Here is a 27985-nt window from a genome sequence, read left to right on the forward strand (position 1 = left end):
CTGAGTACTTTCTACATTTTGATAACAATACTTTTGTACTTTTACTCAAATACATTTTGAATTCCTGACTTTTACTTGTAACAGAGTATTTCTACTTTGCAGTAGGCCTATTGATACTACGTATTTTATGATTCTTTCGAACATTGTACACCAGTAAGGCAAATCAGTGCTACTGTTTTTTGTTATGTTTTTATCACACATATCAAATATTAAATATTTAAATTGCTGTGGATAGGGCTACTCAAGAGCCCATATGCCGAAAACATTCCTGAAGACCACCCTTTTGCTCTCTCTTTCTCCTCCCCAATAGTAGCCAAATCCCAGTTTAGTAATAATAGCCTATTACTGCATTTACCTGCACTGGCAGGTATTTCACAAATTTGGCATAGAATTGGGTGTGATGTCACGCAATGCAACACAGGCATTCAAGAGACTTCATTGTTGTGGCTTTATTTCGTTTGTTTATGTTAGCATGTTATCACAATCACACATACAAAGATGTATTATTAAATGTTGGTTGTATGTAGGCTAATAGGCTAACTTGAATTGCACTTATTTTCTTATTCACAATTGGCAAACATTACATTATTTACAAGTGATTCCATTTACTATATAATAGTATACCCCACCACACTCCAATTTAAAAATGCGTACACACAAAATAGTGCCGTGAAGAAAAATAAATTACAAAACTGCCTTTCTCTATTCACATATTAACAGATTTAACCCATTAAGACCTGAGGCCGATTCTACAAAATGTCAGTGGTTCTCAAACTTTTTCATGTCAAGGACCCCAAAATTATATATATTTGGCCAAGGACCCCCATCTCAAAATATTTTGTTCCAGGGACCCCCCAGAAGCAAAGATTTGAGTTACAAATGTTCGCTTGGAAATATATATATTCAAAGATTTGCACAAATCTTCACGATTTCTCAAAAATAGCAGATCTACAAGCTCATGTGAGCTTGTAGATCTGCTATTTTTGAATAGCCAAAGTGTAAAATAATGCTTTTTAGCTCAAATCTAAAATTGACACAGATGCTTCTCCCGGTCTTAATGGGTTAATGTCATGAACGTGGTAACTTTTTACAAATAATTGTATCTCAAATGTTTGATGCTATGCCACTCATGGAAATCAAGGCCATTTTCCACATTACATGGGTATGAGATGATGTGTCAAGTTTGATCAATTCCTTCAACTTTTACACACAGATGCAAACAATCAACACTGGTGGCCTATATGTTGCACTGAATTTCATCTGTCATGATTAAGTCATGGACGGACAACGCTCATGCAACTTTATTGCGAGGTGGGGTAGGGGAAGGGGGACTTGTTTAGATAAAGTAAAACCAGTAGAAAATGAATTCAGGAGCAGGGCAGTAAGGTTTTTTAATTTTCATTTTGTATATCTATGCCCAGAAAACAAATTGTGTTGAAACATGGCCACTTGGATAATGTTCCATGATCCAGGCAACGATTATTTCCAACTGTACATGTTCAGAGTGAGTCTGAACAAGATGACATTATGGACACGATATTTTTTAAATAATGATTATCCAATTATCCATCTGAAAATGTGGTCTAAAATAAAAGGAGACAATGATACTTACAATCTATTATCCTTTTTATACTAGTGCCATTCTCCACTGATATAAAACAATCTTTACTTTCCATTCAGTGCAAGTTAACTTAGTATTATGCATAGAGGGCCTTGACTTGACTGGGGTGGGTTTCTTTTAAGCTTTCTAACACTAGAGGTTACAACGCTTTGGAGAAACTGACCCAGCATGGTTGTAGCCACAACCCGAATTCAGCAAATAAAAACCTTGACAAAAACCACCTACGAAGCACAGGTGCCTGTGCAACATTGGAATTTAGCAGCCTTCCAAAGTACAATGGTGTCCCTTTCATAACACCTGAGAATTGAAAACCTGGACTGAAAATGATCCATTCACTACATTCCTGCCATCAACATCAGCCAAATACATGGACTGTCTAATTCTACAGAAGCCAAGGCACAGTATTGGAATCTCTCTCTCTCTCTCTCTCAAAGGCTCAGTACTTACAGTAAATGTGTCAATACTGACTTTTGAAATGATAATGGTTCGTAATCACCTATGTGTAATAGTATCTATCAGTAATAGTACTAGCAGTATCAGAGAAAAGCAAAATGTGATGCGTGTGTCTAATTATGCTTTTACATCCATACAAAGCTAAATGTGATTTAATTTAGACTGAGAGGCCAGGATAGGCCAGGCAGGACAGATAGCAGAGAACACACGTTGGGCAGCTTGGAAAAGCAAGAGGCTGTGAGATTCAGGGTACATTATAGGGATGGATGGATATTGGCCACTATGGACCAACCATCTTCCTCTTTATCTCTTTCTGGCTTGTTTCCTCTGAACCAGTCCAATGGAGATATGAAGCAAAACAAACAGGCCAGTCCATCAGTTACAGAGAGAAGCAGAAGTTCTAATAGTATTACCACAGTAATACTAATCACCAAATGGCAGAGGGTGTAGGCTCAAGAGTTTGTTGGCATCATGGCAGAAAGAGCACCTTCATTGCTCTTAAAATATCAATCCTAAAAGGTAGCAGTACTGCCTCCAGTTCAGACGGCCCTTTTTGACCCGAATATTTTGGGAAGTGTCGTTTTGTTCTCAAAGCTTGTTGGCATATAATGTGTCCTCCTCGCTCTCGCTATCGTCCTGGAACTCGTGGGCTAGCAGCGATTTCTTGGAGCCCATGGAGGTGAGGCGTATTTCGTCATCATAGTCGTCACGGTGCTGTCGAAGCCGGTGGAAGCCGTCCTTCTGCTGGTTGGACTTGGCCGAGCACACACACCAGATAATGCACGCCGTCACCACCAGCGCCGTCATGGAGGCCGCTGCACATGAGGAGGATGGAAAAGGAACACAATGCTCAGTGAGAAACCAATGTTTGCAGTCAGATGAGGTGAGACTGCCAATGTATCACTACGTGCCTAGGGGTCACAATTATGACATTTTACATGAGGATTAATTGTAACAAATAACATGTTTTTGTCGTTGAACACTGGAACATATGAATACAAATTACATTTCTGTGTGGCTTTTAGGCTTTGAAGTTGCTCAGGGCATATATGACAAATAACCAAAATATACAAAGAAATTACAGACATATTTAATAACTTTATACATTTAAAAAAAACTAATAGTGGAAATAGCAGATCTACAAGCTGTGAGCTTGTAGATCGGCTATTTACACAATTTTTGAAAATGTTTAAAAATATGATTCTTTTTACTATTATGCAAAATAATTGCGATTATCTCAAATAATTGTGATTAGGCGATTATCTCAAATAATTGTGATTAGGCGATTATGTAATAATTGTGACAGGCCATTGTGACATGTGCCAAACCAAAGCCTACTGTGTAATTAGACATATTGCATGATATTGTATTAAGAATTTGGACACACACACACACACACCCCTTGGAGTCACAAAAAAAACAAAGGCTATTACCTGCAGTAGCCACCACAAACTCCCTGGGCAGGCCAAAGATGTGGTTATCCATGTCAAACTCGATAGTGATGCTGACGGCAGCTTCATAGGAAGATACCACTACCTGGGAATCACAATGACAATGGTTTCATTCAGGTGTTGAGCACACTGGAGAGCAGACATCATCAACATCCATGCACATTTCATAGGGGTTTGGTCCATTATATCACTGGGATGACAATGCAAGATCAAAGCATCTTTACTAGCTTTAGTATCTAGCCTCTGCCATGGTAAGGCAATCTTATCTCAAGACTGGATCTGAGAGTGTTGTTTGTGGGGGGGAAAAGGATACACGAAGTCCAGTAGCAATAGCCTACCTCACCACCTCACAGGTGGTAAATAAATAAATAAAAAAGAGATAGATATCAATTTATTTATGTTTCTTATTTCCCCCCCCCCCCACACTTTTATTTTCTGCCCCACGATGCCTCCTTAATCAATGCCTTGGTTTTAGACCACTCATTCCAGGCCAGTTGTGAATTTAACGGGAATTAAGCTATTTTACCACTGTCAATCCATTCTCGAGTCGACTAGTATACATTCATGGAGAGTATATGCGTTGTGTTATATTATATAATATTTCAAGGCTGCGATGTTAAAGTTTAGCGCATCGTTTCTAATCGAGCACATCTGGCTTCCAGTCCGTGAGCAGCAACAATGAATGGATCCCGTCCGTGTTCCAGGCAGGCTATCAAGCGACCGAAGCCGAAAGCATGCTCATTTCATTGCTCACGAAATACTTTACGGTACATTTATTTCGATATTATTATTATTACAACAATCGATTGCACCGATCGGATTACTAGAGATTTGACGCTTCTACTCCATATGTGAAAATGTTCCATTGTCAACTCGGTCATTGCGTCACGTAAGTAAATAACTTGTTTAAACTTAGTTCACTATTTCCCAAACAGTGGGTCGAGACCCCAACCTCACTCCACCTTTTCGTCCGAGGTGGAAAGACTGGTGACGCGAGGTTACACTCCACCAGATGGAAGAAGCTTGCTTCACACACCGCCTCATCCGACTGGCGGAGTCAGGTTATCGAGACCCATCTTTATGGGCTGCGAGTAAAATATCCCTTTATTTTGTTTCCTATTTGTTTTTAAGTATTATTTGAAAACATTTATGTACATTTTCAAAATAATTTCATGAATAAATAAACAAAGAAATTCCATGAATTAGAAAACAAGAAGTAGTGAAAATAGTTGATGCAACGCATTGTGAGCTTGTAGATCTGCCATTTTCAATAGTTTGGGTCCAGGGCAAACACTCCATTTCTCTTTTGGTAATTATTGGTTGCAGAGAGCCAAATACCATTAACAAGTGCACGATCGCATCGACTGAATATATTACACCAGAACACGAATGACTTAAAACTTCACACTCACTGTTACGTTGTTTGTTTGTTTGTTTGTTTGTTTGTTTGTACAACGATCATCTCATGGCTAATTGTGGGAGTTGCCGGGTGATACGTGAGCGTTCACGTTCACGTGCGTGTAGTTTAAAGTTGATTGAGGGTGCATGAACATGACTGACGAAAAGGTAAGCGTACGGTGCTTTAAAGCCTTGTTTTCCATGTCCCTGCATGTGCAGACTGTGGATTCTAGCAGAAATCTAGAGAATTTAGTAGACGCATTGACCACCAATCCACGCCGTTTCAGATGTGATTGAAATGGTGTAGTATAATCTGCTCACATGAGGACTCTGTTGTCAAATAGTACGGTAAGTGCTACCCATATTGTTTTACATGTTAAATTTCAACTATAGGCCAGTTTTGCCAACTAAAGATTAAAAACGTCTGGTCTAGCTAGGCTGATCTTGATGTAAGCTCTGAAAATAAACAAACTAGACCTAGGCCTATAGGTCCATATACAAAGGAAAAGGAGGCAAAGGTTTTGAGGTGACTAGACAGGCACATTATGGGTCTGGGTGTGCCAAATGTGCAGGTATTGGAAGTACAATTTTACTTGTCGTCATTACTTACAAGTATTTACCAGTACACCTACATCTAACATCCATTATTTTATTATCTGCAGCTATGTTGCTTACACAATAGTCCCAAGATCAGCCCATTCCTTCAGTAGTTTTTTTTTAAATTTGATGGGAGAAATTCTTTTTTTTTTTAAATGGCCCAGTTTAAGATAGCATGAGAATCAGAAGCAACTACAAAGTTATCTTCAGATCATATGTACTGATATTTAAATTTCCAGAGTGATGAGATGCGTCCCTATGGCCTACGGCCGAGTATGCGATGTCCGAAGAAATATGGTGAGGGTACTAAGGAGAGACCTGATATGCTGGGCATAACATGTGACCTGGAGCCTGAGAGGAGTGGAGGAGACCTCCCAAAGCCACATCCTGACAGGTTCAGAAGGAACGCTGCAGTTCTTCCTGAACTCGACCAGGCTGCGAGTGCTGAGCCTCTCACTGCTCAGGAAACAGTCACTATCGGTGGGCCAATGACATGTCAGTCAGAACCCCTTATGATCCATGGCTACACAGTACCAGAGTATCAACAGACATATCATTCAGTGGTGGATCCCCTACTCTCCACTTCCTGTGGGGAGCGCAAGGCCTACAGTCAAGAGCTTGGTCGTACCATCAAGGAACATCTATTTGCAGAGCTCTGCTACCCTGTGTTGCAGATTACCGAGCAGAAAGGTGAAAAGGTGGAGATAGTGGAGAGATTCTGTGTGCTCCGCTCCACACCCCACATAGAGGTGGATATGAATGGGGAGCCACCATGACATTTATCGTGACATTTCATGTGTATTTATGTTCGTGTGTATTTATGTTAATCATATTTTCCCTTATAGCACAACAGCCACATTTACTTTTCAATGTTTGAATCCATGTCAAACCGTTTGGACAATAAATATGGATGTTTTGATGCTAATTTGTTTCATAAACTGGCAAAAGAATAATTTCTCTAAAACTTACATTACATATAAACCTTTATCAATTATATGTAGCTTGTATTTCTTCCCAAGCCAAATACAGCCTAAGGGTGCAAACGTCTGCAACCGTTCTTTAAGTGCTCAATACCCTGTATTTTTTTTCTATGATTGACAGTATCATAGACCTTGGCTTAAATAATGGTGTACAACTGTGAAATGTCATGCTAACATGAGTGAGGTGTAATTAATTGAGTTGAATTTAGTTTCTACATGGTTCTACAAGTAAGGGGGATAATACAGTAAACTCAGAATATAACTGACTTGCTCACGATGCATTATCCCACTTATTTCAAGGCTTAACTTACTGCATTTCTGCACAATTTCAAGACTATACCATTAATACCAAGCCACTTGAACGCCAAAAATGAGAATACATTTTTAACCATATACACTACAGGAACCCATGAATTATAATTAGGATCAAATATATATTTGTGCTGGTATATATGCCCCCATCACAAATAGGGATAATAATATAAAGCCACAGCTTTAGATTTGAGACTACAATGCCTGCCTATTAAGTACATGTAAAGTAGAATGAGCTGAGACAAACTTGTATGTAGATGCAGATGATCATCAATTTGCAGTTTCAGCAAAGCTCATGAAATCAACTATTAACATGTTTGTATATCACCATACCATACAATGATTGCAAATGGACATTAAAGCAGTCATTCACCTCTAGACTTACTGTAGTTGCTGTGGGCTTTGACCTAGTAGAAAAACAAGTGATAGTGCTTTGGGTCCAATTGACATAGCAAATTTTCTGCCACTTTGTGAAACAATAAATATCATTTTTGTAACCGACACATTCCTCGCAGGACCAACACTACTTTTTTTTCTTCTCACGCACTTAATAAAAAAACCTGCAGCATATTTGTCACCGATGCCATTATTTTGAAATTCACTGACAAGAAGTCAAATGCTTACTGACGATTGTCTGACATGACGTGGGTTTCGTGGGGTTTTTAAACTGACTTGATGGAGCTCCTGTAGCGAGAGTTGATAGATGAAACTTTAAAAAAAAAAACATGGTAGTGATTGCTGTCAGTTTCACATCAGCCAGTGCGCTCTTTCACCTCAGGGTTAGCCACACAGAAGGCAGATACTCAAAGGAGATGTTTTCAACCCCTGAGTATTTAAACCGTTAAACAGTTTCTTATTTTTCTAATATGGAAATAATTTCCATGGTCTGGACCTCGGTGACCTCATAGCTGGCAGCGGCCATGATTGTCTCTTCTGCCTTCCTCCCCTCTCATTCATAGGCATCGTCTACCTCTCCACATGTTGCTATTTGCTGTTTATCAGCACTCTAAACTCTGTTAAAGGGGCCAAAGACTAAGACAGCTTGGAGTGGACTGAGTTGAATGTGCGAGAACATTAAGACTCATAATGTGGGGTTTTGGGGGTTTGTTGTCACATTTATAAAAGTAGTTTGCATGTCTGCGATTGGCTAGTTCCACTTCTGGTACGTCCCATAAGCCAGAGGAACAGGAGCGTTGTCATTTGCTAGTTAGTAGTGGGATGCTTATCCCATAACCTGGATTGATAATCACGCTGCAATTAAAAATTGGAAAATATTTCTAAATTGTAGTCTGCTGTCAGCGTGCACAAAGATATGAGAGGCCAGCAATATGTAAGATTAGCTGCGGACAGACACACAGACGGATAAGACAACACATACAGGGGTAAATGCATGATCTGGTGGCGATAATCCTAATCAGAGGCCTTTTCATCCAATTATACACACACCTCCTGGCGTTGTTGCTGGTAACCATCGGCAACAGCTTCAATGTTGTGGCTGCCGGGTGCCAGCAGGGCATGGAAGTAGCCCCCCACCGCAGTGAAGACCCGCACCCCTCCATTCAACACAATCATGGCACCAACAATTGGCTTCCCGCTCTTGTCCCTCACCACACCACGTACGCCCTTATGAACCTGTCCGAAAAATAAACATGAGTATGAGTTTCAAAGTTTAGTTTTATAATTTAACTAACATAAATACATACAACCCCCCCTGCTGCACTGTGGGCTCCAGAAAAATAGCTTGTACTGTACCTCCACCAGCATGCTAAGAAGAGGCTTCTTGTTATCTGCCCAGAGTGTGTCAAGCTCCTCAGCTGCAGGGAACAGACAACAGCCAGTATACACTGTGATTTCGGGACAATGACCAAAGTCCACGCTGAAGTCCTGGAAAGGCACAAAGTCAAACACAGTCACATGATGCACTCACTTCTGACTCATTACTTAAATACACTGCTGTATGGGGCTGCTCACTCCATGTCAAGCCATTAACATTGAAAATGTGCCAAGTTTTATTTTAGGGCTAAATGTCACCGGTGTGCGGTCCAGTGATCCGAGTAATACAGTACTTACTGTATATTCCAGGACAAAATAGGTGGAAACTAGGGCTGTCCCTTCATAGTCGATTTATGGATGGGTTAATAGTTGACCTTGACTTTTTAGCAATTAGTCGTTTTTTTATGCCTTGTTCTATGCTGAAAGTTATTTTGTGAAGTATATCTCTATAAGCTCTAGATGTAATCCTTTCAAATATATCTTTTTACTTTTTCTAATAGTCCATAAATCTCAATGGCTAAGGGTTTTCAAGTTTGGTCTCTTTGTATGATTTTAAGTGGGAAACACAATTTAGAAAATGTGTTAACATGAACGATATAGTTATAATTATAGTGCTTGGTGTGGACGGCCCTTTAGTTAACCAAGTCCTACGATCATTAGTCAACTACGAATTTAGTTGAGTAGCCCTAAAAGAAACCTACCTTCATGCTGCCCATGTGACTTTGTCTTTCTGCAGCCCTGAGAACTCCATCTGGGATGTTCCCCACTAAAGGAGAAAGGCATTCATTATATTATTTCCTTGCTCCACAGCTTTCATTAAAGACCACCTGACTATGTTAATGGCTTAACGCTTGTAGTACATACTCTGGCCATTATTTTGACATCCAGCGTTCCCGAGGTGCATCGTGGGGTGGTTGCTGGCATATACATTTGCCAAGTACTTCAGAGTTCCCTCATTTTCCACTGGAAAAAAAAGAGATACAATATATAAATTGCTGTATTAAATAATATGTACATAGCATGTCATTCTCAACAAATGTATTGGTTGTAAGCAAATGCACCAGTGTCTAACGCAAACATTTTTGTTTGAATATTTTGTATAGCTGTCTATCTACAATAACAATAGATCATGGTTCTGGTTCTGCCCTGTTATTACCAGGTTGGACAGGCTTGTCATAAGGGTAGGTGGCCAGAAGGGAGCCTCCATCCAGATTAACAGACAGAGTATAGCCTCTCTCTAGGATTAGGTCCATTACAGCTCTGGTCTCTGGCTGGGCATCCACCACGCGCTGTGACGCATTTCCTAAAAAACAAAACAGTTGAGGCATTCTAGAAAATTAATTGAGTTTAAATATGCAAACTGATCTCGGTTCTCCTTCTCCCTTATGTCTTGCACTAAAACTCAAACAACTAAACAAAGAAAATGGATGTTCTTCAATTAAAAAAAGAAAACTAGTACATATATGTATTTGCATACTTTATTGCCAAAACACAGGCATTTATTTTTTAGCACAATAACATGTGAAACTAACCAAAGAAGTCCGTGTCTAGGTCCTTGCCGTGAGCGTTAGTCATGCCCACGGACGAGGTGCACTCCTTCTCCTTGGCTAACTCCCGTCCATCTGGGTTGATGGAGGGCAAGATAACAATCCGCGTCTCATTGATCAGCTGTCAGGGAGGAGCGGAGGTGCAGTCAAGAGACATATCTGAACCATTCAAATATTCACTCAGACCAGGTCGGTGTACGACACCGGAGCACAACAAAGTATAAATCACCCGTAACCATAATCTCGAGACCTCCTGAAACTCACCCTGGTGATGGCTGGGTTCTTGCCATAGTTAATACACAGGAAGGCAGCAAACTCCAGCAGCAGCTCAGTGCCCACCGGGGCGTTACCGTGGACCCCTGCCACGAAGCGGATCTTGGGCTCAGACGGTTCGGCCTCCTCTGGTTTGTTGGAGATTTCCAAAGCCCAGATGGTTCTAACCTCCACACTCTGGCCCAAGCTGGACACCACACACATCGAACCAAGTCAGCAATACCAGAGGTAGCAAGTTTTTAAATTGAAATTTGCCAGGACATTTCATACACTGTGACAGATAAAACATGCATGCCAGAATAATTCCATTTTAAGATTCCATTTATAGTTAGGTTATAATTATGCATGACAGACTGGAAAGAATAGAAAGAATGATAATCAAAAACTTCCACTGGAATGTTCATTGGTGCAGCTACTTATGGCCCTGGAATCAGGGAGATGGATACTCTTAAATATTAGTCAGAATGTAAGATCAATATTTAGCCAACCTGTGCAATGAGGTGATCTTGGGGAAGTTGAGGGTAAGTCCTCTCAGGAATTCAGATAGGTCTTTGTAGTTCCGGTAGCGAAAACTGTTCTTTGTGGCCGTGCTGCTGACAAGCTCCTCCAGACCCTGGCCAAGGGACAAGTCCTTGATGAAACTCTGGAACTCCTCCTCCGATGGGTCCTGTGTGGCCTCTGGACCTTCAGGAGCTTGACCTTTGGGCTCAGAGTGGACTCGTGTCAGTTTGAAGTCCACAACCTCCACTCCGTCCTTTGGAACTGTGGCATAGATCGACACTGGCTTGTATCTGCATGAGACAGAAGATTAAAACACTGAAAACAGTGCATGCTGCAGATGGAGAACGCAACAGCACAGGAACAAGTAACCTGTTCTCCTGACCTGACAAACAGTATGTATGATTATTAAATGTTCCACTTGCTTGTTGACCAATGTTTCCCACTCTGATTATGGCATGTCTTACCCACGGGCGGAGGCGATGAGGTTGTAGGTACCAGGGACAAGCAGTCTCCAGTAGTCTCCAGACTGGGCTGAGGTAATGTTGTGGTCAATCCCCTCCACACTAATGGTGGCATTGGGGATACCTGTACCATCCTTTATGTCGCTCACTGTCCCCTTTAATCCTTTGTGGACCTGTTAGGACAGACATGTGCCCACACATATGAACAAACAGAGTCATTGTCTGGTGGATACCAATTATTAGGAGTCGAGTGAGCCGATGATTTTGGGCCAATATTTAATTGCCTGTAAATGTAAAAAGTTCAGTGCAAGAAGAGGACACTGACACAAGACGTCATGCAAATGAATATACAGTATTTAAGAAAATAAGAAAGTAATGAGATTAAGGTGTGCAAGATTATCAGGGCATTGCACATGAGCTAAAGATGGGTATTGCATAAACGGAGAGGCATGCCACGGGCATCATTCCTAAAGGACATTGGCCTAGTTAAATGAAATTCGAAAATGCATGGGGTTCTCAGCAGGTGCTTATTATTTACTCACACAAGTAAGCAAATGGATCTTGTAAATCCCTAACCCTTTTCCCCCCTGAATCGGCCAGCATATCATATATCAGCTTAATACATGAAAAGAACGAATACCGCAGTCAGTCAACCTCTAGACTGAAGTCATGTTATTGAGTGTGTGTTAAGGCAGGTACACACTGCAGGATATTTGGTCCGATTATGCTGTCCGCGACCTTTTTTGGCGCTCGCCGACAAAACCTCCCGATCTGACGCAGATCGGCCTTTGATCGGCGAGATAATGCTCGCTGTGTGTGAAAGGCTCAGCGAGACGATCTGGCCGCGATCATCCGCTCTGCGATGGCTTTGCGACCGTTTTCAAATATCTATCTGTTTAGATATTCGGCCCTGTCGCAGACAGGAGATCGGACAGTATCATACAGTATGAAAGGGTCTGCGAGGAGATCCACGCTACAGCCAATGATAGCACATTACAGCAGCCACCGTGGCTAGGAGAGGATCACTGACTGGACCTGACCAAACAACAACAAACAGACCCCCCCCCTGCAATATTACCATCCTAGTCCTGTTTAAGTTAAACATTATAAAACTGAAAGAGAGAGCGTGAGCTGTGTGTATTGTGTGTATGTGTGTGTGTGTGTGTGTGTAATATGCGTGTGAGTGTCTGCGTGAGCAGCGCGTCTGTCACTGTCTAGCCTCGCATGCCTTTTTTATTTGTTGTTGCCAGATTTTGCTAAAGAAATAAGCAACCACATCTATGAAAACAAGCCCAACAAAAGCGACTATAGGGCAGGCCACATCAGCACTTTAACCCTATATACAAATACATTGCATATTTTAAAATAGCCGATCTACAAGCTCACAACGCATCGCAGCTATTTTCAAAGAAAAATCTTGAGAAAATTGTGGAATATTTTCCAAATCCACACAGATCTTGTATGGGGGTCTATGGCACAACATATCTTCAGAAGGGGGGAGGTCTGCGGACAAATATTAATTTGGGGGTCCTTGCCATGAAAATGTTTGAGAACAACTGGCTCAAACAACATTAGGAAACAAGACCAAATAAGCAACTACACTTAATTCACGCAACAGAAAAGAAAGAGAAAGAGAGAGAGAGAGAGAGAGAGAACTATCCTACAGTGTGTAATCCCTGGTCGGGGATCAATCTATAGGGTGAAAACCACAACGATATATGACAGCCGATTTCAAGAAATAAACTCCTGTAGTGTGAAATGCTTAACGATCAGACGACCCCCGACCACTTTAAAAGTCCTACAGTGTGTACCTGCCCTTAATGTGTGTGTGTGTGTGTGTGTGTGTGTGTGTGTGTGTGTGTGTGTGTGTGTGTGTGTGTGTGTGTGTGTGTGTGTGTGTGTGTGTGTGTGATTAAATGAGTGTGAATGAGTCAACTGAACAACAGGATGTGTGAAATGTTAGGGCTCAATACAGGGTGTTGTTTTGAGTGTTACCTGGTGTATGAACTCAAGCAGCGATCGTCGGTTTTGCTCCCAGTAAGTGGGGAGGTCCTTTTCCTTGGGGTACTTAACACAGCCTAGCTCGATAGTCACCTCAAAACAGTTGGTATTCAGGTAGTTCCAGTCCTGCATGCCACCTGTGGAGGAAAGCACTCTCGGTTATTCCTGTCCATCATTTCATATCAAACATACAGTATATTGCACCCACACTTATGACAGATGAAGTAATTTGGCTTAATTAAATCCCTGTCCCCGTTTCTTTTACTGTACATTTTGATACAAAGGATTTAAAATCAAATCTCACCGACTAAACATTTTTGCAACGAAATACATTTAGAATATTTGTTCAAAAATAGGGACACCAGGGTTAATGTGGTTAATCGGATGTTTTGGGCTGAAAGGGCCTGATGTACCTGGAACATTGTACCAGTTAGCACCATTGGTAATGCCATCCTCAAAGTACTCATTTGGGTACATGTCCTCACAGGGGTGGCCATTGTGCATCAGAGGATTCTCCTACAAGTGCACACACACACACACACACACACACACACACACACACACACACACACACACACACACACACACACACACACACACACACACACACACACACACACACACACACACACACACACACACACACACACACACACACACACACACACACACAGTTAGAAATCAACAATAGGTTACTGTTATAACCAAGCCTTCAAAATATCAATCCACAGATTTCATTACATAACCCATATTTAACAACAGTAGCTGCAGTGTTCTCTAACCTGTGAATAGGCTCTGGACACTTGTTGAAAGACTTCGTCATCAGGAGCTTTGCTATACTTTCTTGTGCCCTCCTTGTCATCATCATAAGGGTAGTTCACCACCAAAGAGCCTGTTTAAAAATAAAAGAGACCTGATTGACTTTCACACGGGTATTCAAGTAACACAGATGACACAGCAAAATAAATCTGAATGCCGGGATTGCTTAGACTGGAAACATACTTAAGACCAGTGGTGGGAAAAGTACTAAAATATTTTACTTAAGTAAAAGTATCAATACTGCAATGTAGAAGTACTCCGTAACAAGTAAGGAATTCAAAATATACTTGAGTAAAAGTACAAAAGTACCTATCAAAATGTACTTAAAGTACCAAAAGTAAAAGTACTAAAATGTTTGAAAATGCCGATCTACAAGCCAGAGCTTGTAGATCGGCTATTTTCAAATAGCCTATGTATAAAATAGGGCTGAAGTGGTTAATGCATGTTTCATAATATCATAATTTATATCTGAAAAGTAACTAGTAACTAAAGTTTTCAAATAATTGTAATGGAGTAAAAGTACAATATTTGCCTCTGAGATGTAGTGGAGTAGAAGTAAAAGTATTGGAAATTGGAAATACTCAAGTAAAGTACAAATACCTCAAAATTGTACTTAAGTACAGTACTTAAGTAAATGTACTTAGTTACTTTACACCACTGCTTAAGACTAACAACAAAGCAGTAAAGGAATAATCTAATTAGGATAAATTGCTCACTGATCTAATTAGGGTGACAGTGGCATTAACAGAGCATATTGGTTATGCAAGGTACATGCATAACCAAGTCTATTTTCAAAGACTTATGTCCCAGAAGCTCAAAGCAACATCTTGCCTCCATGGAGGTTGGCTGACAGTACGAAGGCGTAGCTCCTCATCCAATTCATCACTGCCAGGGTCTCCGGCTGCCTGGGCACTGTGATGTTGGTAAATTGATCCGGGAAGTTACGGTTCAGGTCCAAATTATTGCCGTTATTGCGTCCCTTATCTCTTGTGTTCTTCACGTCAACTGTGAAGAAAGGACACAACACTATTAGCTATACTAGTATATTCAAGGGCTAAATTCACAATGTATAACATGGCAACAAAACTTAAAGCAGTCTGCATGACAATTGGCCCGTTCCCCCTTAAAAACTACGCCGTTGCTTCACTTCCTGTGTACTTCCTCTTAACGATCAGCAGCAGCAAAGATGTGTCAAAGCAATTCATGGCAGGCAGAAAGTGACTTTCCCATGCTGAAAACCTCCAGGGCAAAAAGTTGTGGGCTTGAGCAACTATCTGGGGTCAGTATAAAACTGTCCCTACAATGAATGTCCCTCTTCCCTTTGTTATGCATCTATTTATTACTGTTATTGTGCTATAGTATGCTGTTTCTGAGTTTCTTTTAATGTCTTGAGAGCAAAGATACATTTCAAATCTCATATGGACAATAAAGTTGTGTCTTATTTTAAGTATTTGAACATTTGTATTCCATCTACTTTTGGGCATTCTCACTGCCCTTTCTATTAACGATGTAGTCTGGGCACATTTGGTTGCAGTCACAGCCACTGTTAATTCCACAACTGACACAAACATGCACAACTACACACCAACCCACACTCTAACACACCAGGATGTCAGTGTAGTCAGTTGGGAAATCCCATTGCCAATTACGTTCTATCCATTTCCTTCTTTTTATGATATGCTGTATTAAATCAGTGTTGTTAATATTGGCAGAACATCTAATGCTATGCTGCTTTATGTCATTCCCAAAGCCACAGCAAATTTGGACAGTGTAGTTCCTATTTTGCAACCATTTAAAACGGTATCCATGCCTCAAAATAAACATGACTATGACCCATTAACTGTAACACTCCCCCAATGCCTTTCCCCAGTAAAGTTATTACTAGTAGCACGTAATCTAGTCAAGAGCAAACTGACTACTGAAATAGTAATTTAGTTGAGAGAAAGGATGACAATAAAACAATAAGGTTCTTTAAAAAAAAGAAAGTCGATACCCCCTTTTTTTTCCCCAAAGTACTGCATACCCTGTATAAACCGCCGTCGGTATGAACAATAAAAACTATTAAAAGAAAACACAAAAAAAAAAAAAAAAAGTTCTGTAAAAACATCATTGTGTGTGTATATATGTGTGTGTGTGTGTGTGTGTGTGTGTCCTTCCTTACTTTGACTGGCGGCCTCATAACCATCAGGGTTCATAGAGGGCATGATATGGATGCGTGTATTGTTGACCAAATGAGTGACCTCAGGGTCGCTCCCATAGTTACGGCACAGGTACTCAATGAGGTTCAGCAACAGCTCACGACCAACCACCTCGTTGCCGTGCATGTTGCCCACATACTTGAACTCTGGCTCACCTGGATTACAGAGGGAGAAATGATTGATGCGATTACCAAAGGTGTTAGATTGCCCAATGCTGCATTATTTTTCATGGCCATATCAATCAAAAATTATTACATTGGGTCAAACAACTAAAGAGGCGAGCGTCGGAAAATGTAATGTAATGTAATCATTCTGATTAAGTGTATTTATGACAATCCCAACAGTCAACCATAGTAGCTGTTCAAGCGAAGTCCACATTTTCAGGCTATAAAAAAGACATGATTAGAACCAAACAGTTCATTCATGAAACGTGCATATGATCGGATTTGATAGTAAAGTGCACTTACTAATGTTTCCACTATCATAGTGGCATGCAATGATTTATTTCTTCTTTCTTCGCTGAATTTGTTCTTTGGTATGACCAAATGTGTTTGGAAATGTGGGAAGGCATTATGCTGATGTGGCTTTTAGTTTTGTTCTTTGTGCAAAATCACAGTAGTGCTAAACCTCATATTAACAGCACAATGTTTTAAACATTTGTAGACCTAATACAGTCTACTAGGCTAGGCTAATGATTATAAACATATTAACAGCACCACATGCTCCATTACAGTTATTTTGGATGTGTTTAGAAAGCTAAGAATGCTGCCTTACGTGTTATGTAATCTGAGAAGTATTCTTTTCAATCTACTGTACTAGACCTACTGGGGAATGCACCGGGGAAATCCTAATCACCTCAAGCAGCTGCTTATATTGCCAGTTTTTTGTTTTTCAAACAATTCACTCACTACTTAGGACGGTACTGAAAATAATACCACCAGGATGATAAAACAGCGTGGTAAATCTCAAGCCTACCTCCAGTAAGTGGTAAAAAAGTAAATTATCCTTTTAAAAAAGGAATTATGTTTTAAAGACTCACCTGGCTCATGGGCAGCAGGGTTGTCTGAGATGACCATGACGTAGAGCTCACGGCCTTCCACTGAACGGCCGATAGAGTAGTGGTAGGCGATGTAGGGGAACTCGCTGCTGTACTTGCGGAGGAAGAGCTCCATATCTGCGTAGTTGTGATGGCGGAACTCTGTGGGTTGGACAGGCTGCTGCCTTGGTGGCGACGGGGGAGTGCCGCTCTCATTTCCCCCAGGAAGAATGACACTATTCTGGGATGAGCCACTGGAACTGCTGTTGCCACTAATTGCAGGTACTGGTGTTTTTGGAGCTTTAGTAGGCGAGATAACAGATGTGGTCGCTGCAATGTTACCTGCATGCTCATTGACCAAGGGTTCCAGCGTGAAGTTTAGTTCAGTGGGTTTGCCTTCCACCACTTGCACACTATACACTGCCATTGGCTTGTACCTAGGGGCGAGCACAACACATTTTTTAGTCTATATGATTCTGCCTTCACGTTGCCAGAAAATGCTTACGAGGGAGCTGTGACAAACTAGTCTCACTGGGAGTTTCCCCTGTAGGAACCCAGTCACCCAGGAAGTAGCATATTCACACGTCTGTTTTTCTCCACGCTATCACTGCCTTTTTTTCTCTTTTCTTTAATACTTTTAACAATATGGGAAGTGGCAGCAAAGCACACAGAAATCCATCACCTTCTAAAAAGAGCTGAGCTGATATTTTTCAGCACTTACAAGAGTTGAGAAAAATTCATGGTGGTAGAAACTAAACAAATTCCACACTAGGTCTTTGTTGTGGAAAACCCTACAAATAAATATATACGAATATGCCCGAACTACAAAAAACTAAAAGGATATACAATCCATTGACTTTGTGCGGCACTCACCCTGGGGCAACGGCTGAGATGTTGTACATGCCAGGGAGGAGGAGGCGGTAATACTCCCCGTATTGGCCTGTGGTCAGATTGTGGTTGATACCTGCCACTATAATGTTGACATCGTTGAGGCCAGTGCCGTTGGTGGCCTCTATCACATAACCGCGTACACCAACATGGACCTGGAAGAGGACAGTGTTACCAGAGGACATCTTGCATATTTGGACTGATTGCATGGGTATCTCATTATCGAAGGTGACTGACTTTAATACCATAAGACTGGTTGTGAATTATGGCCATTTGGTTTAACCATTATTTTCCTTGAAGAATAGGAGTTAAGTTGTATTAACAAGGAGTTACATTGGTGCGGTCTGGCCTTTAGCGTCAGACGCTTGACGCGACTTTTCTGTCACGTCGCATTGTGTCGCAAGCTGACGATCTACAAGCTCACAATGCGTTGTGATGCGACACGCTGTGAGCTGGTAGATCAGCTATTTTTGAATAGCCAAAGTATAAAATAGGGCTCATGTGGTAAATGGACGCAATGGAAGTCCTACCATTTCAATGTAGGCCAGTAGCGACTCCCTATTTAAGTCCCATTCCTTATGGAGCTCATCGGCAGGAGGGTACTTGCAGCAGCTCAGCTCCATGGTGATCTCCAGACAGTTCCCATGGAGGTAGTTGAAGTCCTGCATCCCACCTGGATAACAAGTTAGAATCAAAGGCTGGATTTTTTAAACAGCACCACAAAAACACATATACAAACAGCCTTCATAAAGGGTGAATAATTCGCTTGAGACAATCAAACTGAAAACTGAAATATGAATTGCCACATACTGTATGTAGAAAATGTATGTATGTATAGAAATAGATTTTTTTAGGAGGACATCTAAAACCCCGTTCCATGTGATAAGTTAAAGCCTGCAATTTGGAAATGGCAGTACTACCCCCAAATCAACATCGTTTTAAATCTCTGCCCCATCCAGTGCCAGGTATTGAGCGATGGACATTGGACACGGTGCTTCTGTTGGGAGTAGGCTGTGACATATGTCTCTTTCCAAGGGCAGTGTTCGCAGCTGCGGTACCAAGCCAGCTGCAGCCTGGCTCTGCACCCAGCCAGCCAGCCTAGCAGGCAGGCAGACGTGGAGTCGTGTCCTCTGGGCTTGCAGCGGGCTGCCAGCATTCCCTCTGGTTGGACGGTTGCCATAGCTGCCTGCTGGGTGGCCACAGGAGCCCAATAAAAATAGCCACCGGCATTAACTGCATCAATGATTCTTTCTGCACACGCAAAGTAAAGTGTTACAAAGAGGCCACGTCTGTCTGCCACTTAACTACACATGGTCCAAAACAAGGCGTGCCTGAACAAGCGTGTACACGTGTACATGCACTGCATACAAAACCAACACTAACCACCATATAGCTTAACCACCTGCATCCTTGTTGTCTCAGTGAGTAAGAAGATCCTTTAGGGTACAAAGATTAATCACACTTCGTGACTTCACTAGTGAGAGAGAAAGAGGAAGAAAAAAACATGGCCAGTCACCTTAGCATAGAAGATGGCTGCATTCAGCTTCGATGATGGCAATGTGATGCAGTGCCAGCAAACTGCTCAGCACATTCGAACAATTGCTGCTGCACACACAGGTGATCAGCAAAGACATTTCTGAGATTTGGCAAAAAGTAACAATATCCTTCCAAATAGCTACTTTGGGGAGGTTGGAAAAATCTCCATTATTAATGCAGCTTTGTTCCAACAGCTTAGAATGGGCATACGTTTTGGCACTGAGAAACAGAAATAGGTTTCAAAATGCACATACATAAGCTCTGTGTAATTTCAAGACAAGTGTGAGCGTGCAGCTGTGTTCAACTGTCTGAAACTTGGTGACTGTGACTAACTGGCAGCTGACTGGAGACTAGAACCAGTCATTTCAGATTATGGGTCAAAATAGTTGCAGCCTGGTTTAAAACCAGTTGAGGTGGAGCGGACAACATGGCCCACTCTACTATTTGACAATCTCTTTTTCATTTCAAGTTTTGTTTTTTGATCAAGATCAAATATATTTTCTTCAGCTTTCCTTACAAACTAATCCCAGCCCATTTACTCTTCCGAAGTCAAATCTTAACTAAAAGTTATGGCCAAGAAAGTAGTTGGCTGGGCAATTAGGGAATTGCCTTTTGAGTAATTAAACAGTGTTGTCTCTACTTCCATAAGTGACTGTGACGTTCTGCCTAATTTATTTCTATTTTGACCATGCACCTTGTGTATATCTTGTGTTTTATCTGGCTTTGTTTTCTTTGTTTCTTTCTCCATTCTCTATTATGACTATGTTTGAAGTGTTGGGAGCTTGTACAAAAAATAATTTCAACCACAATTTACAACTGTAAACTTATGTTGTGACAATACATGTGAAGCTGGAGATATATTATACACCAGACAAGGCCTGGATGGGAACTGGTGCCTGGTCTAGTAATCAAACATCTGTATAAGCCAGATCAGTGGTAGCCTGGTAAACCCCCCCTCCCTCCGGAAATCTCATTTGCATTTGGTTTCAGGAAGGAGGGTCTGGGATTGCTCACAGAGTAAAGCTGCCCGAACCGCTGCGCATACGAACCAATCAGCGGCTGCTAGGGGCGGGATCATCCAATCACCTGCCTAGTAGCTTGAAAAAATGAAACTCCGTCTGTCATCGATTCTGCGCCCGGAGTCTCAGATGCAAGTACGCTGTGAAACAAAATGTGTGTCGCAAGCTTCTTCCATTTGACGGAGTGAGGTTAGATCAGTGGGGCCATGCCCTGTGACTGTCTTCTTGAAATGGGGTCTTTATGGGTGTGTCTGGGTGGATCTCTAGAGGTGGTACCCCCTATGGTGGCACTAGAAACAGATTCTCATTCCTATAAAGTGCAATGGCTAATCTGTCGGGGCAAGAGTTCATTTACAAGACTTTATCCAAGCATGGCCTCCGCCCTGACTAATGCTAGGTTTATTGAACTACATTTAACTTAAAATGTGTGACCCATATGCAAATCTGTACTTTATGGCAGCCACCACCACCTGACAGCATAGCCAGGCTTATCCTTAGTGTTATATCTTTCTACAGCAACAAGCAAGGGAGGACTGCTATCAATGATTTTATTTATCTTGGTTTACTATTCACCATTGTTTAATCAGTTGTATAAATGAAATACTTTGTCTGGACAGATGCCATTTCCTACAGTGGCAAACATCCTCCAAAATCAGTCCTCACCCTAAATAGCCGCTATCCAGACAGGAACTAGTCAGCCACTCCCAAATGAGTGGTAAGCCCTGGCCAGTGTTTGACAATATAGCTGAACACATTGCTCAAAGCCTCCTTAAAGTACTAGCTCAAGTTCTTGAGGAATATCTTGTTGTGTAACTTAGGAAGGCACAGTAAAGACACAGTGGCAATGGTTTTGTGATTTAAGTTATCAGAACATTATGAAATAGAAGGGAAAATAAAATAGAATCTGTCAACATAAACATTATATGAGAATTTGCATAGTTAGTTTATTGCTACATTATCACCAAATACAATTTAATTATTAGGTGGATGATCAATCTATTAGATGATTGGTAGAGACTAGAGAGTGGGGCCTATATCCTCGAACAAATGACCCAGAAATATTTACCCAAAACAAAACACTTACACTATTTGTCAGTTTTACCAAGATTACAAAACTTGGCACAGCCTATGCCTTTTAAAAAAAAGCTACAATCGTTCCTCCATTGACAGGACACATTTGAAGATTCTAGTGTAGTTTATGTCATGTAGTCCATTAAAACCGGGAAAGCATTGGCCATTTTAGATTTTAGAGTTGGCTATTCAAAAATAGCAGATATACGAGGTTGTAAATTATGATTTTTTAAACACAAATCTTCTCTGCCTCAAGTCTTAATGGGCTAAGTTACATGAAGTAAAGGGAAAAAAAGGTAATTGCTGCTCAATTTAAAGAGTCTCTGACACAGAAGTTGACAATAATTGTGCAGAGGAAGGACACATCATGCTAAACCACAATACCTCAACGTCATCATGCATCATATCTGTTTTGCAGATCAGACAAGCACTGTCATACAAGGAAGACGAAAGGAGCTAAGCAAACCGGTCTCATTTATGCTTCATGACATTTAGACCAGTAGATTATCCTCTACCTTTGTCACAGTGTGTGTCTTTTCCAGTTGTTTGGCTCCCCAATAATCATTTGTTGACAGTGACGTTTACATTTAGACTTGTCTTAATTAGTCATTCATAATAATTATTGTGAGATGAGTCTTACGTATGATATGTAGCTTTTACTTTATTTACATACTAAAAGTATATGTTCTTACAATCTTAGTCTATTTTTAGAAGAATGAAGTTGGCCCGGACATCAAGATCAAAAGTACATAAAATGGTAAATAAATAGAAAATAATTAATGAATTAAGAAAGAAAGAAAGAAAGAAATACTTTTACTTCTACTTGGTCTTCAAAAATGGTTACTGTATCTTTGCATCTATCATTATTTCTGATCCAAATAAGGTGATTCAATGCTAATCTCTAGGAAAATATTGGAATCGGGGATTATCCTGGAAGATATGCAGTGACAAACAAACAAACACACACACAGAGGAAAGATGGGCTGTAATTTGAAATCCTATGTGCAGGTAATAGTAACATTATGTCTATCTCCCCTCTCACCGCCTTGGCCAACCCATCAAATCAACACACAGAGCCAGTGGATCAGATTACTGTCTGAGTGACACCAATGGCCCGGTTTCTTAACCTGAATCAAGAGAAAATGGCAGCGGGGATGCAACAAGCCACCGATACCCAAGCTCATAAAAGACACATATATTCAGAGAAATAGGCGATAGGTGTGGGTGATAAAAGGAAGTTCGCTTTAGTCAGATCAACATCCGGCAGACTGATCCAGCCATGCTCAGAATGTGCTTTCTAAGAGGGCAATCACACTGAAAAGCGTTGCTTCAAAAATGCCTTGAAGGTGGTTGACATTGACTAAAACTGCTCAGAGTGCCCAGGCAGTGGTCACTCGAGCTTTGTGCTGTCATGTGTACTCCAGACCGCTAGGATGAGTTTTCATAAACACTGGCTGGCCATTTTCGTACTGTCAAACATGACAAAAAGAAAAACAGGAGGAAAGTTATAAAGTAGTACTAAAGCCTGTCCTCGTGCCCTTTGCTTGATTTAATTGGCTGACTGGCCAAAAATGTGACACTGGCGAGCAATGTTACTCTGTGCCTTGGGCCAAAAGGTGAAAATATTGTAACTTTTATGTGCACCTAAAAACCACGTTCAGCAGTGGACATTTCTTGGTGGGATCGCCCCCTGAGGGTACAATAATGAACCTGTCTGCTGGGTTTTACACACAACAATCTAAAATGGATCTGGATCTGATTTGGCAACAAGACAAACAAAACGAGGCCAGCCTATTAAGACTTAGGCTTAGAGTGTTTTGTGGCAGACCCACCCAAAAATACAGTAGACATAATGTCAACAGTGCTCTGTTGAAAGAGTTGAAAATATAAAATGTTTATGTATAAGCTTTTTGTCAAGTGTTGTAATTAAACTCTACCACCAAATACAATTACACACACACACACACACACACACACAAAGAATGAATGAATGTGGGTCCTGGAGTCACGAGAGAAGACAATGCTGTAGTCCATCACACACAGAAAACCAATACCAGACCAATTACATTAGCAAATCTCCATAGCAACACCGCCTAAATATCTCACTTCAGGCGGTTTTGTGTCATTTAGCTCAGTGACCAAACAATAGAAAAGGCAACCAAATACTGCAGCCGTTCCACTATTTTTCATCCATCCTACAAGACACTCCTATGATCCAACAAAACAGAGCTCCTTCTTAAACCAGACGTGCTCGCTGTCAACACTTCTCAGACGAAATTGGCCCATTATGTTACTGCCGAGACAATAACAACAGCCATTGAGGCTCAATCACCATGGAAACCGTGGAACCCATGCTACTACACACAATATGTGTGATTGTTCACAAGGAGGTGCGAGCAAATAATGAGCATTGATCACACAAAGTGACCCCTGGGCTGGGATAATTCCTGGACACATCTAGAAACGAAAAGATCATCTTACCAGGTACATCATACCACTGGGCTCCATTGGTGATACCATCCTTGAAGGTCTCCTCGGGCGTGTCTGGGCAGCTGGGCAGGCCTGTCTTCATCACAGGGTGGTTCTGGGAGTAGACTCGGGCCAAGTATCGAAACAGATTGTCGTCCTCAGATCTGCTATATTGGCCCTCCCGCTCGTGGTTGGCCGAGTCGTCAAACGGGTAACTGGCGACCACGGTGCCACCGTGCAGGTTTCCCGAAAGCACAAATCTAAAAAGTCGAATGGACACTTAACTTTCGTCCAGCAAACAGACAGAAGAATGTGAATTGTGTGGTGCGAGTGATCAGACAGACAAGAGAACACAGTGAGTCCAATGTCAAACATACAATAAATATCTACACCGATTACAGGAAGAGTAGAAACCTAAATATTTACATTTTGGGGAAAATAGCAAATTTTCTAACCTGTATCTGTCCTGTATTATGCATACTGCCTCTGCGGTGCTGCCATGTCACCTGAATTTCAATAATATCAATGTATCTATCTATCTAAAAAACACCACTTGCACACAAACAGACCTGACCGCCCAATATAAAACGTTACTTCCAACATTTTTCCTGGGAGTCACATTATTCTGTTGCTATAATAATGTGTATTTTGGGATTGCAGCTATGGCTACCGTAAATTGCTTACTGACTGGATTGTGCCCAAAGCCATCTATTGTCACATGCAGTGTGACTAAACAAGTGATTGGTGCATGATGTTGACTGAGAGGCCATTCCAGCCCCTGCCTCTAGCAACGAAGACCCATTCAAAACAATTGTAAACTAATGTTATGTTTGCTATTTTAAAAGTGTTCTTCTGTTCAGCACCTGAGATTTCATGTTGGATGTGCATACTTAGATGTTTGGTAAATAAGCACGGGAGAAAATAGATATACAGTCAGAATCCTGTGTTAATGTATCCAAACCCTTTGTAAGAGTGAACAAAATATAACCAAACAGGGCTCCATTTGGTTACATGTACACTCAAGTTACAGTGTACGGCAGTGGTTCTAAAACTGGGGTCCGGGGACCCCCAGGGGTCCTTGAGGAGTTACATGACTAACTCTGAGAGTGCACAAATGGAACCTGCGTGGTCCATTTCTACACTCTGAGAGTTAGGATTTCATAATATAGATTGGGGTCCCAGAGATAACAAATGGTATCAAATGGGGGTCCGTGGCCTAATACTTTATATTAAAATGGGGGTCCTTCAAAAGTTTGAGAACCACTGGTGTGTAGTGGGCCTGGCACTTACTTTTTCTCCAGGATCCACTTGATGACGGCCCTGACCTCAGGAATATCATCCTGGTCTATGTCTAGCTCGCCAAACTGGTCGGGGAAACTCCTGTTGAGGTCCTTGTTCCTGGCATTCTGACGGCCCCCCGCGTCGCCGTTGCAGTCCCCCTCGATCGACTTCTCGAAGCCGTCCGGGTTCATGCTGGGCATGATGTACACGTCCGTGGTGGTCAGCAGCTGCGTGATGCGCGGATCGTGCCCGTAGCCCGCCAGCAGACACTCCACCAGGTACACCAGGACCTGCCTGGAGATGGTCTCGTCGCCGTGCATGTTCCCGACATACTTGAATTTGGGTTTGCCCGGTGCCTCCGCGCCGGGGTCCTTTGTGATCCGCAGCACCCACAGCTCCCTGCCTTCCACCGACTGGCCTACACTGGACAGGTTCGCGATGTGAGGGTACTTCTGAGCCATGGATTGCAGGATCCGGGTCAATTCCACATAGTTATAGTATCTGTGATAGGTTTCCACATCTTGTATGGTGGTGGGATTACTTCTCTTGCCTCGCCTCGCCTCAGCTACGTCCACAGACACCACCGTCAACACAACAACAACAACCAGAAAGGCTGGAAGTGAGACGCGTAGTACTTTCAGCGTCGCGGCGAGATGTTCCTGCAAGTGTGTTGTCGCCATTGTTTACGCGTCTCCTACCCTTTCACCATTCATTCGGTCTCTCGAGTTGCACGGCGGCGATCGCGGCGACAGAAGACGTATATAACAAAGGTAATGGACGAGAAGGTAGACGTATGTTCGATTAAAAGCCCTTGATACTAGCTCTGCCTGACTGTCTGTCTGCGTCTTACTACTTCCCCTTCACCTCGGGAGGGCGGGGCTTCGCGGTGTGACGGAATCAGGCGTCAGGCCGGGTGGGCGGGGCCTTTTTTAAGGTAGTTCCCCCGACTCCCAGTGGAGCAGCACATTCGAAACCCTATTTATCAGTGGTGTAAAGTAAATTTACTCAAGTACTGTACTTAAGTAAATTTTGAGGTACTTTTACTTTACTGGAGTATTTCCAATTTGTTATACTTTTACTTCTACTCCACTACATCTCAGAGGCAAATATGTACTTTTTACTCAATTACAATTATTTGAAAACTTTAGTTACTAGTTACTTTGCAGATATAAATGATCATATTATGAAACATACAAAACCACCTTAGCCCTATTTTATACATTGTCTATTTGAAAATAGCCGATCTACAAGCTCACAAGCGCAGCTATTTTCGCTATTTTTAGAACAAGTTCACATAAATTGACATGACCGAAATAGGGAGGACAGGTTGAAACAACATTACTGTTTAAGAGCAATGCATTGATTGGAATTATCCTTGGATCAATAAATGGATGGTTTAAATTGCAAAGCAGCATGAGCTTTGCAAATATGTGTTGTTTACTATTTAACAGCATTGATGCTGAAAGTAAGCTGCATGTGACTGGAACTGTAACAAATTAATTTTTAATACTGTGCTATTATGCTTGAATACCATTCCTGGACCTTTTTATTTGTTTTATTTTTATGTGGCTAATGAATGGGAAATGAAAATGTCTTTATGGCTCTGACGTCATAACTCTGACGTCATAATCTCGGTATTCAAATCACCTGATGGTTCACGAATTTCCCTGAACACAGCTTGGACGGCTCGCTATAAGAGCATTTTAGCCTTGGTTAGTTTGTTCAATAAATGTATGGCTTGTAGAGAAGCATAAAATGTGATTTTCAAAGATGGCAATGCTGTTTTTCCATTTAACAGCTTTGATGCTGAAACTCGCAAGTCAGCTGCATCATGTGACTGGAACTGTAAAACAAAATTAATTATTACTTTTCCGGCATCAGTATGCTTGAGTTTTTTTATTGAATACTTTATTAGTCAGAAATGTAAACAGCAAGTGGTACAGGAAGACATTATAGGATAACACAGAAAGGTCCTGGGGACTTGTTTCCATTGTGGTACTAAAGTAAAGTTAAGTAATTCCTGAACCTCTTCCTCTTTCTTTTGTCTTTTAACACAATGCTTGTATGGCTTATGAATGGGAAAATGTCTTTGTGGGCATGGCTCTGACATCATATAACTTTGACGTCATAATTTTGGTACTTAAAAGGAGGTGGCCATAACCTGGTGGTTCATATTGATTGTGTCCCTGTCTCTTGTGTTTATTCAGGATTGAATTTGAACATAGAGATAAGAGATGATGATCTAGGAGGCCCTATAGATCATCAGAGGGACTAGTCTGGATTGAAGAAGAAGGAGAGCC

General features: G+C 41.4%; 1 protein-coding gene across 1 annotated transcript; it reads right to left on the reverse strand.

Moving 5' to 3' along the window:
• Window positions 1-429: 429 nt before the first annotated feature.
• cpda (carboxypeptidase D, a) lies at window positions 430-26538 on the reverse strand. The gene is made up of 21 exons (XM_080427875.1): window positions 25695-26538; window positions 24417-24664; window positions 18840-18982; window positions 18295-18464; window positions 17425-17858; window positions 16349-16540; window positions 15019-15192; window positions 14151-14260; window positions 13782-13884; window positions 13363-13505; window positions 11371-11540; window positions 10894-11196; window positions 10397-10592; window positions 10118-10253; window positions 9742-9888; window positions 9450-9548; window positions 9287-9351; window positions 8565-8696; window positions 8259-8444; window positions 3508-3610; window positions 430-2889 (listed from the first exon to the last, which is right to left on the reverse strand). Exons 1-21 carry the CDS (start codon window positions 26363-26365, stop codon window positions 2663-2665), a joined length of 4152 nt encoding a protein of 1383 aa, XP_080284001.1. The 5' UTR covers window positions 26366-26538; the 3' UTR covers window positions 430-2662.
• Window positions 26539-27985: the final 1447 nt, after the last annotated feature.

The sequence above is a fragment of the Gymnoscopelus braueri genome (assembly GCF_963280865.1).
Source record: "Gymnoscopelus braueri genome assembly, chromosome: 5".
Taxonomy (NCBI): Eukaryota; Metazoa; Chordata; class Actinopteri; order Myctophiformes; family Myctophidae; genus Gymnoscopelus; species Gymnoscopelus braueri.

What these genes read in the sequence shown, in the direction of transcription:
- cpda (XM_080427875.1), bottom strand. Translation starts at nt 26,365, where the DNA reads ATGGCGACAACACACTTGCAGGAACATCTCGCCGCGACGCTGAAAGTA. An exon ending in AAGATCACCTCATTGCACAG is followed by an intron (nt 10,593 to 10,893) that starts GTTGGCTAAATA and finishes TGTGGTGTCCAG; the next exon opens with CTTGGGCCAGAGTGTGGAGG. An exon ending in TGACAAGCCTGTCCAACCTG is followed by an intron (nt 9,549 to 9,741) that starts GTAATAACAGGG and finishes TTTTTTTTCCAG; the next exon opens with TGGAAAATGAGGGAACTCTG.